General features: G+C 42.0%; 1 protein-coding gene across 8 annotated transcripts in view; it reads left to right on the top strand.

Annotated features, from left to right (window-relative positions):
* Positions 1-12,778, top strand: part of ADGRL3 (adhesion G protein-coupled receptor L3) — a 478,112-nt gene that overhangs the window by 217,436 nt on the left and 247,898 nt on the right. For all 8 annotated transcript variants that reach the window (XM_079307369.1, XM_079307366.1, XM_079307362.1 and 5 more), the window contains one exon: positions 5,092-5,305. In XM_079307369.1, the coding sequence (XP_079163495.1) occupies positions 5,092-5,305 (214 nt within the window). The remainder of the gene's footprint in view (positions 1-5,091; positions 5,306-12,778) is intronic.

The following is a 12,778-nucleotide window of genomic DNA, read 5'->3' as shown; positions in this document are numbered from 1 at the left end:
CCCAGGGAGCTGGATATGGATGTTGCAGGCATTTGCTGCAATGTCTTGGCACCAGCTTTGTCTGTAGGATGCACCTTTCTTTAACCCCACTGCAGGCTGAGAGTAGAAAGGCTTTTCCACCCTGTCCCTCTAGAAAAGACAAAGTTGTTTGGATTGTTTGTTTTTTTTCTTATTGTCAGCATCTGTAGAGAAACTGGGGGAAAAATGATATTTCCATATCGTATATTAATAATAAGATTTCAGAGAACTTTGGACCAACCAAGCTATTTTAAGCTTGTCAGAACTTTGTTGGTATTTGTGAAAATACCAAATTGGGAGTATTGGATGCTTCAGAAATGTTTGTTGTCACCATCATTAACTCAAGCTTTTGCTTGCTACTAATATTGTTCTTGAGATCAGAGGCCAGACATAATTTGGATTAAGGAAAGGAGAAAGAAGAAATACTGAGCAATGTCTGCATGCTGCAAACAAATCCACTAAGGAGACTTTATATCCTAATAGGGAAAAGTAGAGCCCTGGTTTAGAAAAAAGCACTTCAGAATGTGGAGTGAGCCCTACAGAGCCCATTGACTGAAAGGGATTTCCACTCCTACCCACACCTGAGTAGGCTTGAGAATAAGGGCAGAGGAACTTTTTTTTTGTTACTTTATTTTTTTTTTTTCCCTACAGAGCCAAGGTGAACTGTGGGAGTATTAAATACTGCAAAATTACAAACACAGAAGCATTCTTCCAGATTACTAGGAAACCTCTTCCCCCAGCTCTGTTTGCACTTGGGAACAGTAAATCAGATACTTAGCTGGGCAGACCAAATCATATACAGAGCTTGTGAAAATAATTATCTCTACAATTCCAGCTTTTGTTTCACGGCCCTTAAATATGCACTGAAATTTCACTCTGAAAATTCTGAGCCAGAACATGATTTTGCTGGGAAAATTGCATATAAAACCTAATTAAAAGCATCAACCCACACTTTTCTTTTAAAAGTACATCTACTACCCTCATGCCTCTAAATGTAACAGAGCTCAACAAGTCTCCAGCAGCCAAGGAGACACGTAATTTAAAGGCTATTTCGGCATTTGATTAAGCACACAGTGATAACTACAAGCCCGTGCCCTGCAGGCATGACAAGAGGCAATTATGTTCTGAGGTCAAAAGCGAGGGGGAGAAAAAGCACAAGATTTTGATGACTTACTTAATTTTCCAGCTCCTGAAATTAGCAGAGACAAAGGAGTTCTAAATCGCCTAGATAAAATCCTGTCATTATCTGTTGCCTTTTCACCCTTCTGCTCTCACTTTGCCCTGCAGAAGCTCAGGAGGATTATTTTCCACCAAATGGCCACACTTAAAAAACTCAAGTTGGCACACATTTAAACGTTAAAGAATTTGAAAAACACTCTTTTTAAGTTCTGTATTTAGATGGCTGTCTGCACATAGGATCCTGGAAAAAGACACCTGTTTTTCAAAGTAGTGAGCAGCCATCAGCTCCTCTTGACTTCAAGCCAACAATTAGGTCACTTATTTAGGAGATTAAATAAGGAGCTCAGTGAGAGACTGTGAAGATAGGGAGCTGCTCAAAGAAGAGAGAAGTGTATTAATGAATTAATACAATCGTGCTGTGTATTTCACAGATGAGCTTTGATGTATTTTGTTTCACAGCAAAAAGCAAAACGTCTTTGCTCCTTACAGGAAAACCAGTAAAAATGATTAAGTAAGATTATCATATAGGGACATAACAACAAAAAATGTGTTTACAAGGAGATAAACAGCCAGGCTCTAATCTCCCTTTGCAGTATTTATTGCAGATACTGTAGCAGAAAAAAAAAGCCATGCAGAGCGAGTGATTTGGTGGACAATGGCAGGATGGAAAACATTTGCTTATTGCTTTAGGAGAAAACACGACAGGAGGTCATGCTGTATTTTACAGTATTCAGCTGCTCCTAGTTTTTCCAGGGTGTTAAATTTATGCTTTTTATCCAGAAAATAAATGTAAATATTGACTGCATGATAGCACACGGAGGTGTCTGTAAGTGAAAGCTGTCCTTCTTACAGCAGGCAGTCAAGGGATTATGTGAAAAGCAAAAAGGTGAATTCCAGGAACTTTAAAGCTGAATCTAGAAATGTTTGCATCTGTCCAGAGATTCTTTACTGGAGAGTAGAACATGAGCAGTTATTTTGGGGAAGGGCTGTTTTGGGGGCATCCTTGGAACTGGTATGCGTGCAATTTTAGTAGATGAATGCTGTAAAGTCTCATATACAGGAGACACGCCCATGATACTGGAAATGTGTTCTCATTTGACATAGAGAAATATCTTTTAATGATTTCGTAACTTGCTCTTAGTAATTCTCAATGTGTTATTTCCAGCATAACACAAGAATTGTGTACAAGCTGCATTTATACAGTATTGCTCTTTGACAAACACACCAGGTTTGTATGAATCAATTCTCAGAAATTTATTTTTTGTGATTTTAAGCAGGGTTTTCCTCAACCCTCAGATGTTTAATGTTTTTCTTTGATATAGAATAGTTACTGAAAAAAACCCTAAAACATAGGTATTCAGAGCAAAAATATGCTTTCTGAATTGTGTGGCTCAGAAGTTTTGTATTCTGTAGTAGGAAGTGTAAAAAGTAAAGTAGTATTAGTAACTCTCTTTGCCCTTTGTATAGCCTGTGTTAACCTTCCAGGGAAAAAGATCCAAATTGCCCAAGGACTGGGCCAAACCATAGCTCCAAGCAGCTAATATTGCCTGTAAACCTCACTTTGTCATTTTTTTGGCAGTTAGCAGGAGTCATCTAAGCACATGGCAGGAGGAGGGAGGGCTCTTGGCCTCAGCACTCTGCCAAAAGCTGCTAGAAACCTTCTGCCTCCCATGTCACCAATCTGCTCAGGTTTAGCACTGAATAGGATTGAGAGGCGAGCTCGCCACAGCTCTTCTCCAAAGTCAGGATCCTGGCACCAGAAGTTTTTTGGTCAGCACTGGCCTTCTGCCATAGAGTCCAGTGTTTGACAGAGCAGGGCCTGCTGCAGGCTTCTGTGGACAGATCCCTGTAAGCAAACTCAATACCTCTTGGAGCTGTTTGCAGGGCAGGCTGAAATTGCTGGGCTCTGCTGACTCTGCCTTTCTGGCTGTCTTCTATCAAATGCTGTCTCTAACATTGCCCCATCCTTCCTCCACTCACCTTGACTGGTGGTATCAAGCCAAGGGTAGGAATGAGGCAGTGCTCCTTAGAGATTCATGCTTGTCCTCCTCACTTTGCTCCTCCTCTGTAACAGGAGAAGTTGGTGGCAGTGAGAATATATTGCATTACACAAATGCATGGTGCAATGTGAGCCCAGGGCAAAAGCGTTTCTCCAGTCTCAGGGAAGGAGGACATCTCAAGTGATCCAAGCCCTGAAGCTGTGCTAATTGTGCAAGCTATTATTCAAGAATAAGCACATGCCTGTCTTGGGAGTTTGGCAATTAGTCCAGAAAGGGTCTGATATCAAAGTAATCCCTGCAGATGTACAGAAATCGGAATCTGAGAATCTGTCCAGTGATACATAAATGAGACAGCTGACAATAATAGAAGGATTAGTGGAAGTCAATGTGTTGGACTGCTGCCTGATAGACGGGGCAGCCTTGGTATGGTCAAAATGGTATTCTGAGAAACATCAATGTACTCTTATTTTCCATAAGCAAACTTGGTGTGCGTGTACCATGGGGAAGTTTTATGGAACAAACCAGCAGAACGTTGGATGGGATATTTTGTTTAGGGGGGAGGGTATTTTGGTGTTTTCATAATGGCGCCAGGAGGAGAGAGAGTTGTTGAAAAGATGCCTGGTATCATATGGGCCATGGATCTGATGGAGGCTTAAACTTCTGTCATGATCACATAGAGACAGGCTTGGGCTGTATGTTGAGTTTTGTGGTTGGAAGTGTACAAATCTAGCTGGGAGGGCATGTCATCCCTATACCTGGGAACCTCTTTGGTATGGGTGTGTTTTCTTTCTTGTGGAATAAAGGAGGAAAGGAGTTGGCTTTTACTTCAGCTTGTGGCTGGTGTGCTAGGCTGAGAAACAAGTATTTGGTTCCTAGCATCACCATGGATTTCCCATGAGACATTCTGGAAGCTGCAAAACCCTTCTGTGACTGAGTTGAGACAGACAATGTGTAGCTACTTCATGTGGATATTTGGGGATTAATATATTCACGTTCATCAAGCTGTTTAAGATCTTTGGATCAAAGAGGCTGTAAAGATGGGAAATACAATTGCTTGTTGTTAAGTGACATTGTTTACTAATACTTCAGGGCTTTGTTTTCAAGGCATCTCAAAGTGTGTTTCTTTTTTTTCTTTTGCAAACTGTAGCCTGGATTTCTTTTAAAACAGGTAAGATTTCCGAGAGCTCTTTAATTTCACGAGTGTTTGCCAGCTATTTGACTGCCTAGGCAGATCCAATGCAAAGCTAAGACTCGTGTCCCATAAATTGGCCTTTCCATGGAAAGTATCACTGCAGGGCCCAAACTTTGGGATGCTTGCCAGAACCTGCAGGCCATCCCCTGGCATGCTGCAGGCTACAGTAAAAGCCTGCATTGGGCTCATTAGGATCACTTTTTCTAAGGGCTAAGAAAAGGACCAGGAGCAATACAGATGTTATTACATCTGCTATAGGACAGGTGCAATCTTGCTGAGCAGGTGGGATCCCGGTGCTTGGTTTGCTTGTTGTCGTAAAATTATCTTTACTTGTTTCAAGTACAATGCAGGACTGTAATTTTATATATCAAAGCCAACTAGTTTTTCACCTGATAAGTAGAAATAGTAACAATGCCATAGTTGCTATTTAGCGATTTCAATGAGGGATTTGTAAACTAAAGGGATTAGTAAAGTCTTATGTGAAAGGGATCTATAGCTTGTTTTTAAAATGAGAAAATTGAATCACTGAGTGGAGAAGTGATTTCTCTGGGCAGCCAGCAAGCCAATGGCCGGACCCCGTTTCTGCAGATATTACCTGAATGGTACCAAACCTCTCTCAGCACAGCAAACATCTGAAGCTGCTGCTGAGCGTGACCCCGTTTCAGTTTGGTGCTGACGGTGTTCCTGTGTCCATCCCTGCAGCTTTCAGCCGTGCCCCTGTGCCCATGGCTGTGGTCCGACGGGAGCTGTCCTGCGAGAGTTACCCCATCGAGCTGCGCTGCCCGGGAACAGATGTCATCATGATCGAAAGCGCCAACTACGGCAGGACCGACGATAAAATCTGTGACTCTGATCCTGCTCAGATGGAGAATATCCGCTGTTATCTGCCAGATGCCTATAAGATTATGACTCAAAGGTACAGTATTTAATGTTCTTTGTTTGCTGACTGGTGGTTTTTTTAAGCCGGGGTGTACACACACAGTTTGTGTGTGTGTGGGTTCGCATGAGAAAATGCAGGTGCTTAGTCTGGGTGTATGTGCACAGAATTACAGCTGTCAGTGCTAAACTGTGGGTTTAACAGAGTTGGTTTAGCATCACGCAATAAAAATAACATTTCCTGTAAGTACTGCTCATCAGTCATCTTGATTCTCACCGTGTCCTAATTTTCCCTCTAAAATACCTAAATATCAAGGCTCTTAATGAATGTGGAAGTGGAATCTTCCTCAAAATGCATATTCACTAGTTTTTGTGCTGTGTTCTAACAGTAATCTCCTTGAAGCAATTAATATTTTGTGTTCAGAATAACAGTTACAGTTTTCAAAACACCAAGAGGCGTCTGCATCCTTCCTTGTGTTGCCAGGCTTAGTTTCAGGGAGGATCTGAATTTCCAGTCAAACACTGGTATTCTCATTGATGAATTGCTAAATTTCTGTATAATAACTGTAGCTGTTAAGTGTGGCTGCTGCATTTGGAAAATGGTAACTGAGAATACAGTCAGACATGTAGACAGACTCCTGTCTGGCTTGCAGAGTCAAGGCCTAACAGTTTATTCCAACCTAGAGGTATCATGGCTATGAAAAGCCTCTTAAATGTTGCTGAATTTTTAAGGATATTTTCTGGCACAAGTGGTGTTGTGGGTAGGATTCATAAGTCACAGCTCTCAATGTGTAATTGAATTTGGTAATACATTCCTAATACATGAATAATTATTTAGTGCATTTGACTGTTAATTAGTAATAGAGATCAGTATTTCAAGGTACTAATGATGGCATTGGCATAGGCATAGTGTTGCTAATTGATGTCATGACAACAGTGTTTGGGTCCTAACAGTGACCTCATGGCTTAAAGCAGTGCAGTGTTTCAATGGAGTATCTTGCTGTTGTTTGCTGTGAAATGCTTTGCACTAAAATGGGCTGGGGTGAGCAGCATGAGTTTCAGCTGTGTTTCACATGCTAACAGCTGTTTTTGACTTCCCTTGAGAAACTGCTCCATGTTGAGTATTTAGGTCTCAAAATGTTGAGAAATCTCGTGAGAAATGTTCCCACTGCTGCATGTGGCTCCTCTAAGACCATTTTTTAGGTTGGCTTTCCTTGCCTAGCTGTTTCAAGTCTTGTTTATAGGGTTGTGCCAGCTGACATTTTTGAGAGAAGTGGGAAGTCCCTTGGATTTGGTGTGGTTTTAGTGGAATTACTGTAATTCTCCTGCTCAGGTTGTTAGTGGCTTCAAGCAGAAACCCTTAATCCTCAGCATATTGGCAGAATAAAGCCATGTCATCTCCTTTGTGGCCCGTTACAGAGTACAAAGTATTAATATTTTTAGATATATTTGCATTAGTGTCCTCCAGACAGCAGCTCCCACGCCAAATGCAGAGCTCTGCAACCTTCTGGTCAGTCCCTACATGCAGCAAGTCTGCAATAAACATTGACCCTTGGGTCAGGGAGGACACATAATCATCTTCTGTGCCCCTGGCACTGCAGTGGAAACTTGTGGTGATTACTCACCTCCAGGTATCATCAGTGGAGGCTCAAATGGCTTAGCAGAGACTTAGCAGGGAAGCTCATGTCTGGGGCAAAGTATCTCTGTTCTTCCATTTGGGCAGAAAGTGGTGCTGGAGAGGGTGGACACTCAAGTGGAGAAAAGGTGTGCAGTTCTGTTATTGAGTTTCTTGAAAATAAATATATCCTGATGTAAAAAGACAGGTAAAAAAGGGGAAAATATTCTACTTTGCATTTTTGTCAGTCTCATTTCTTTTTTTAAGTCTCCATTAATTCAAAGAGTTGAAACAATTTAAAAATAAAGCCATTAAAATGAAATATGTTCTTAAGATGCAAACCAGTCTGTCAGCTCACAGCTCTGAGTACGCTTTACAGCTGAGCCTCTGGAAAAAAAAGGAGTTTAAAAGGAAAATTGTGACAGCCTAGTAGTTGTGGCACTAACTATGGCATTTTCTTCTGAAAACCTCTACCTGAAACATTAATCAATTTAGCAGTATTTGGGTGTGTTTGCAGAATAATGCAGTCTCTAACACAGCCAGCCTGTCTTGGCTAATGCTGCAGGGTGGGGGAGCAGCTACTGAGAACTGAGGATTGTCATGACAGTGGAACCTGCATGGTAATTGAAGCTCTGTGTATGGAAACAAAAGTGGTATGTGCAGTGTGTGCTTATTATGCACTGATTAATTATTGCATTCATAAATACACAGTCCCTTTGTAGGCTCTATAATAAGTTGTCTCACTACTGGCAGATTTTAATCAGCAACACTGCACAGCCAACTTGGACACATTCCGGCATGGCTGTGGGGAGGGAGAGAGGGAAAGATGGGAAGGAAAGTGTGTGTGAGACAGAGGTGGTGTTAGTGTGTGAGCTCAGGCTGTGAGTGAGCAGATTTATGGTACAGATTAGTGATTGCTCCCCCAACCCACCCCCACTGAAAAAAACCTGGAAAAAACCCCAAAAACCAACAGCCTGAGCTGACATGTTCCTTTTTTCTGTACACTTATATAAATTAATTTTTGCAGATGACTATGTAGGTTATTTTGAAAGGGAAAGACATAAATCTTATGGTGTGTTTGTGGAGCCCCCTAAGCAGAGGGAACACAAGGAGTTTTTGGTGCAAGTATTCCCCTGAAACTCTCTACAATCTTGGGAGTATTGCTTGAAGTAAAAACATCTTGTAAGGAGCTATTTTATAGGACGTTAAATCTCTGAGGCCTATTTTAGTTAGGTTTTTTTTTTTTTTTTTTTTTTTGTATATATATTTTTATTTTGCCAGCTCCTCCTTCAAATATTAGCAGTTGTTGTCCATAACAGCTCAGAAAGTGTGCTTTATGAACTGAAGTTTTTCTGATGTGATTAGGAAAAAAAAGTAGCATGTTTGCTCTGGAGAGGCATCTTTGCAAGGCCTGTAACAAATAATTAAATACTAACCATGCCCATTGTAAACTGTGTGCACTGTACCATGGGAGACTTTGCTATGTCCTGCCTTGAGCGACTGTGCCACAAAATTAACATATCATCCATTCCAACAGTCAGGGTTCTCTGTGAACATTAGGGAAAAGTGGCCTCTTATTCTCATAAGAGTTGCCTTTGTTTTTATAGTGTTAACACAGTTTAGTATATATAACATACCCTAAAGGAAAAAAAAAATAGCTTTTGGTGTGCTTTGAATTTCCTGTTGATGCTTCCCACCAAGGAAGCATCCTGTGTTGAAAGCAAGTCAGGTTTTTGCATGCATGTGCACAGAACTTTGTGCTGTCAATACCACCTTTGCATTTAATTTTGAAGTTTGGAACATTCTTTTCTGTAGACTTGAACCTCAAGTGTTAAAAAGGGTGAGGAGGAGAGGGAAATCCACGTAGGAGCAGTAGGAAGTACCTGACATGCAGGTACACATACACAGAGCACTTCTATTTTTTGCCCTAAAGGCGAAAGCAAGGTTTTCCTTTGGCTTTTTGGATCCTTGTGTACCCCAACCATCACCTGCTACTCTTAATCTGGAGGAAGGAAAGAAGGGATGGAATAATGAGGCAGAATGACAAAACCAGCAGGCAGAGCAGAAGAGACGGGAGAAATGTTCACAGGTCTCAGCAGTTGTTCTCAAGATCAAAGCAAAATTCTTTCTGCCCTGGACGATGTGGAAGGCTCTTGCTGGGGAACTCTCATTTCTGTGAACAACACAGAGAGCCCAGTTTGCAAAGTAGGCAGTGTTTGCCTTTTGCCACAGCAGAGTCATGCAGAGCTCTTGTATGCTGTGCTTACCACTCCTGGCTTGGGGATGAGGGCTGCTGAATGCTGCTCAGCTGTCTCCTCTCTTCTCTCCTGAAGGGAGGCACAGCTGGGAGGTACTAGATGTCCTGCTGGGCCTGCAGTAGCTTAGCTGAGCTAATTTCCTTAAAGTTTGAGTCAGATCTGCATGGCTTGTCCCTGTGGTTTCAGTGTTGACATCATGGATGAAGATTGCAGGTCAAGACTTAAAGGGAAAAAAAAAGTAGAAAAAGTGCAAGAGTGCAGAAATATGACTGGTCAGCTGCTCTCAGATTTCCCTTTAGTTTCATCAGAGGGCCTAATCTTTTTATGTGAGAAGGGGCACTCACAATTCTCCTGGTAGTTGGAGGGATGGTAGCAGGCACTTTGCACAGCATAGGGGAGAATAAATAAATTGAATGAAGCAGCTTGCATTACACTGCAAAGATTTTTCATCTCCTGAAGGGCTGTGTTTTGCTAATGTTTTTGGTTGATGACCTGAAAAATGCGGGAGTCTGAAATGAAGGCCATTATTATTGTAATAATATTGCATCTCATGGCGTGCTGTTATTGATGTTATCATCTCCTGCAATTTTCAAACCACTTCTCAAATGTCACTGATCTGCACTTGCATTGGGAAATAAAGAGGCAGGATTACCTGTATTTTACAGATCATTCATTCACATTGGTCATTCATGAAATGGCCACTGGTTTTGAACAGATTAGTTTTGGGATGTTCTTGTGGAATCTTTTGTATGTAGTAGCTTGTTGCAGTGAGGAAGGTGCAGAGGACAAGGAGAGCTGCAGACCTGGCTCTGTACTGCCAAGGCCATCAGCAGGACTGAAGGGGATGGCTTCAGCTGAACTGCAGTGCAGTTGTGTTAGGCTCTACAAAATTAATGACATATTTCTTAGAAAACAGCTCCCTGCTTAGATGCTGTCATCACCTCTGACTCAGATACTGAATGCCCTGTTTGGTAGGAACCCCCCACCATCCTCCTCTGCATCCTGAGCACATTCTGCTAAGACTGCCAAGATACTACTCATTTTTCTAAATTTGTTAGCACACAGATGGCTTGAGAAGTACATTTCTGAAGGACTGAGATACTGCAATGGGAAGCTAGGCTTTCTGGGAAGCCTCAGTCTGGCGCTTTGAGATCTCCACGTGAAAAGCATCAATATGGAAAAATACGAATGTTTCAGTTAAATAGTTTTTGTAACCAATAGAAATCAATGGGGAATACTGAAACTCATGTTCCCTGCATTCTGATTTTAAAGGTTAGAAAAGAAGCCTCACCACTTGGTTGAACCATCTATTTTCTCACTATGTGGAAAGATTTTAAAATGAAGGGAATTCTGTTAATCTCACCTGAGCCTTGACCCTGGGACAAGGGCACATATACTATATTACTAAGACAGGGAAAAAAACCATAACCAAACAACAACAATTAGTCCTAGTGGGGTTTGTGCACTGGGCTGTTGAATCACTCTAAAATAGGTTGCTACTTCCCAGCCTACACAGACTTAATTTATCCTACCTCTTCCTTTCCTGAAAATGATATCAGAGTAAATTCTTAAAGTGACAGCCCTTTGGAATTGCCCTGGTACCCTAGGAAATCATGGTTTGCCAGCTCAAATATCTCAGATGATTACAGCTGCCATGGTAACACATGAGGAGGAGGCAGTAGCTTCTGAAGGTAATTAGGTTCCAAACCATGGAAGGCTCTGTAGATCAAAAACAGTGCTTCAGGCCTCCCTGGGTACCAGTTGGTAGCTGTGGCCAGCTGTAAAACACCTCACTTAAAATAAATAGATGTTTGTGCTGTGCTGTGGCTGTTGGGTTTTGGTTGCTGTTAGTGTGTGACTCCAGTGCATTGCCATTTGGGAAAACCCAGATTTGAGCTGAGAAAGCAACTTGCAACCAAGCAGCCCCTGTGGCCAAAGGGAATGGTGGGCATGCTGGAGGAATTCATCTTTGCTCTTCTCCAAGTTTCAGTTTTTCCAGGTATTTTGTTTTGTTTCTTTCCAGTCTGACCCGAGCCTTAACTGACACAGAGAAGACTCAGGATAATCTCTTGGGTAAATCATACCTCAGTGGCCTCAGAATCTCTGAACACATGATGTGCTGAAAACCATGCAGGAAAAAATCCAGGTTTATTACTGCATCCATTGCTTCATCAGTGTGAAAGTGGCTTCCTCCAGCCTGTCAAGGGAAGGAGCAGGCCAGCCCTTGGCAGCCTTTCACATGTACCTTTTGCCAGTGGGAGAAGACCTGTGTGAAACATGCTCCTGTCATCTGTTTTTATTCTGAGTGTTTGAGGCTTGTTTGCGCAGCAGCTCAGTTGTTAACGTGGGAGGAAGGGGTGAGCAAAGATGGATGTGTTGCTGGCAGCAGAGTCCTGGAAGCACAAGAAGGGCACTCAGGAAAGATGTAGCTTTAGGTTCTTGAGTGTTGTTGTCTGCTTTTGCTGAAACAGGCTTTTTGTACCATGCAAACATTATCTGAAGTGCCCAAAGATCAAAGTTTAAAGCCAAGCATCTGCATGCTTCCTGTGGCACCTCCTGTCCATTACCTACATAGCTGAATGATAAACATCAAAGATGCTTTTGCTCAGTCTTCCTGCATCTCCCATCCACCTGCATGGGGCAGTCATGAGGCTGTCTCAGGCATTGGCCTTCAGATGCTTGGTCTTCTTTTCATGAGGCTTAAATCTATGTACAGCATTGCAAGATGGTTTATAAGATAGTCTATAAGGTTTGTTCAGGCTAAGTGGACTTGTACTATCTAAAGAGAACAAAGCAAAATTTTCTTTGGATTAAAAGATGTGTGCACGCTCCTCTGCTGGTTGGTTTTGTGGTTAGGAATGATGTCTGAAAGGCTGTGAGGTAAGATGGCTTTGAAGTAATGCATCTATATCACTGTCTTTTGCTTCTTTCTTTCTTCATGTACAAAAGAGCTCAGTTAGTCTGTGCCTGAGGTCGAAGTTGGGTTTATACACGGGGGATTGTCTATCCTCTAGGACATTTCAAAGCTTTCATTCAGCACATTTTTGACTGCATCTTTTGTAGAATCTTTGGAGCTTGAACTCCGTATTCTATTCCAAGATGTGTAAAACCAGCACTGGCTTTTACCACGCCCTCTGTGTGTGTATGCCTGGGATTTCTGTGCCTCTCTGCAGGGCTGGAAGCACTCCCTGCAGACCTCCCTCACCTTTGCACGCTTGCAATTTGGCATCCATGACATGGATCTGTGTTTTGTCTGATCACTCTGCTGATACCAGGTGCAAACATGCAAAAGATGCCCATTAGACACAAACCATGTGCTTGCCAGCATCAAAAATATGGACTGACACAGGCAGTATTCCTGGATGGTCAATTCAATGTGGTCCTTAAATGTAGGTGTGCATTTTGTTAGAGGGATAAACCGGTTTATTTCAACCTCTTTGGGAAAGAGAATGAAGGAATGGCAGTTGCTGGAAGCGGTGACCCAAGAACAGGTTTTGCTGCCCATTGTAATTCAGCAGAAGGATTTTATGTATCAGTAAGTGGAGTGCATAAGAAATGCCAGGCCACATTTGTGATGTAAAGAAAGGGCAGGATATGGAATTTGATTAGAGCCATCTTCTATGCATTATGTATAAGATAA

Source organism: Erithacus rubecula, assembly GCF_903797595.1.
Source record: "Erithacus rubecula genome assembly, chromosome: 5".
NCBI classification, from domain to species: domain Eukaryota; kingdom Metazoa; phylum Chordata; class Aves; order Passeriformes; family Muscicapidae; genus Erithacus; species Erithacus rubecula.
The sequence above is the reverse complement of the archived record's forward strand: the minus strand, read 5'-3'. Positions and strand labels throughout refer to the sequence as shown.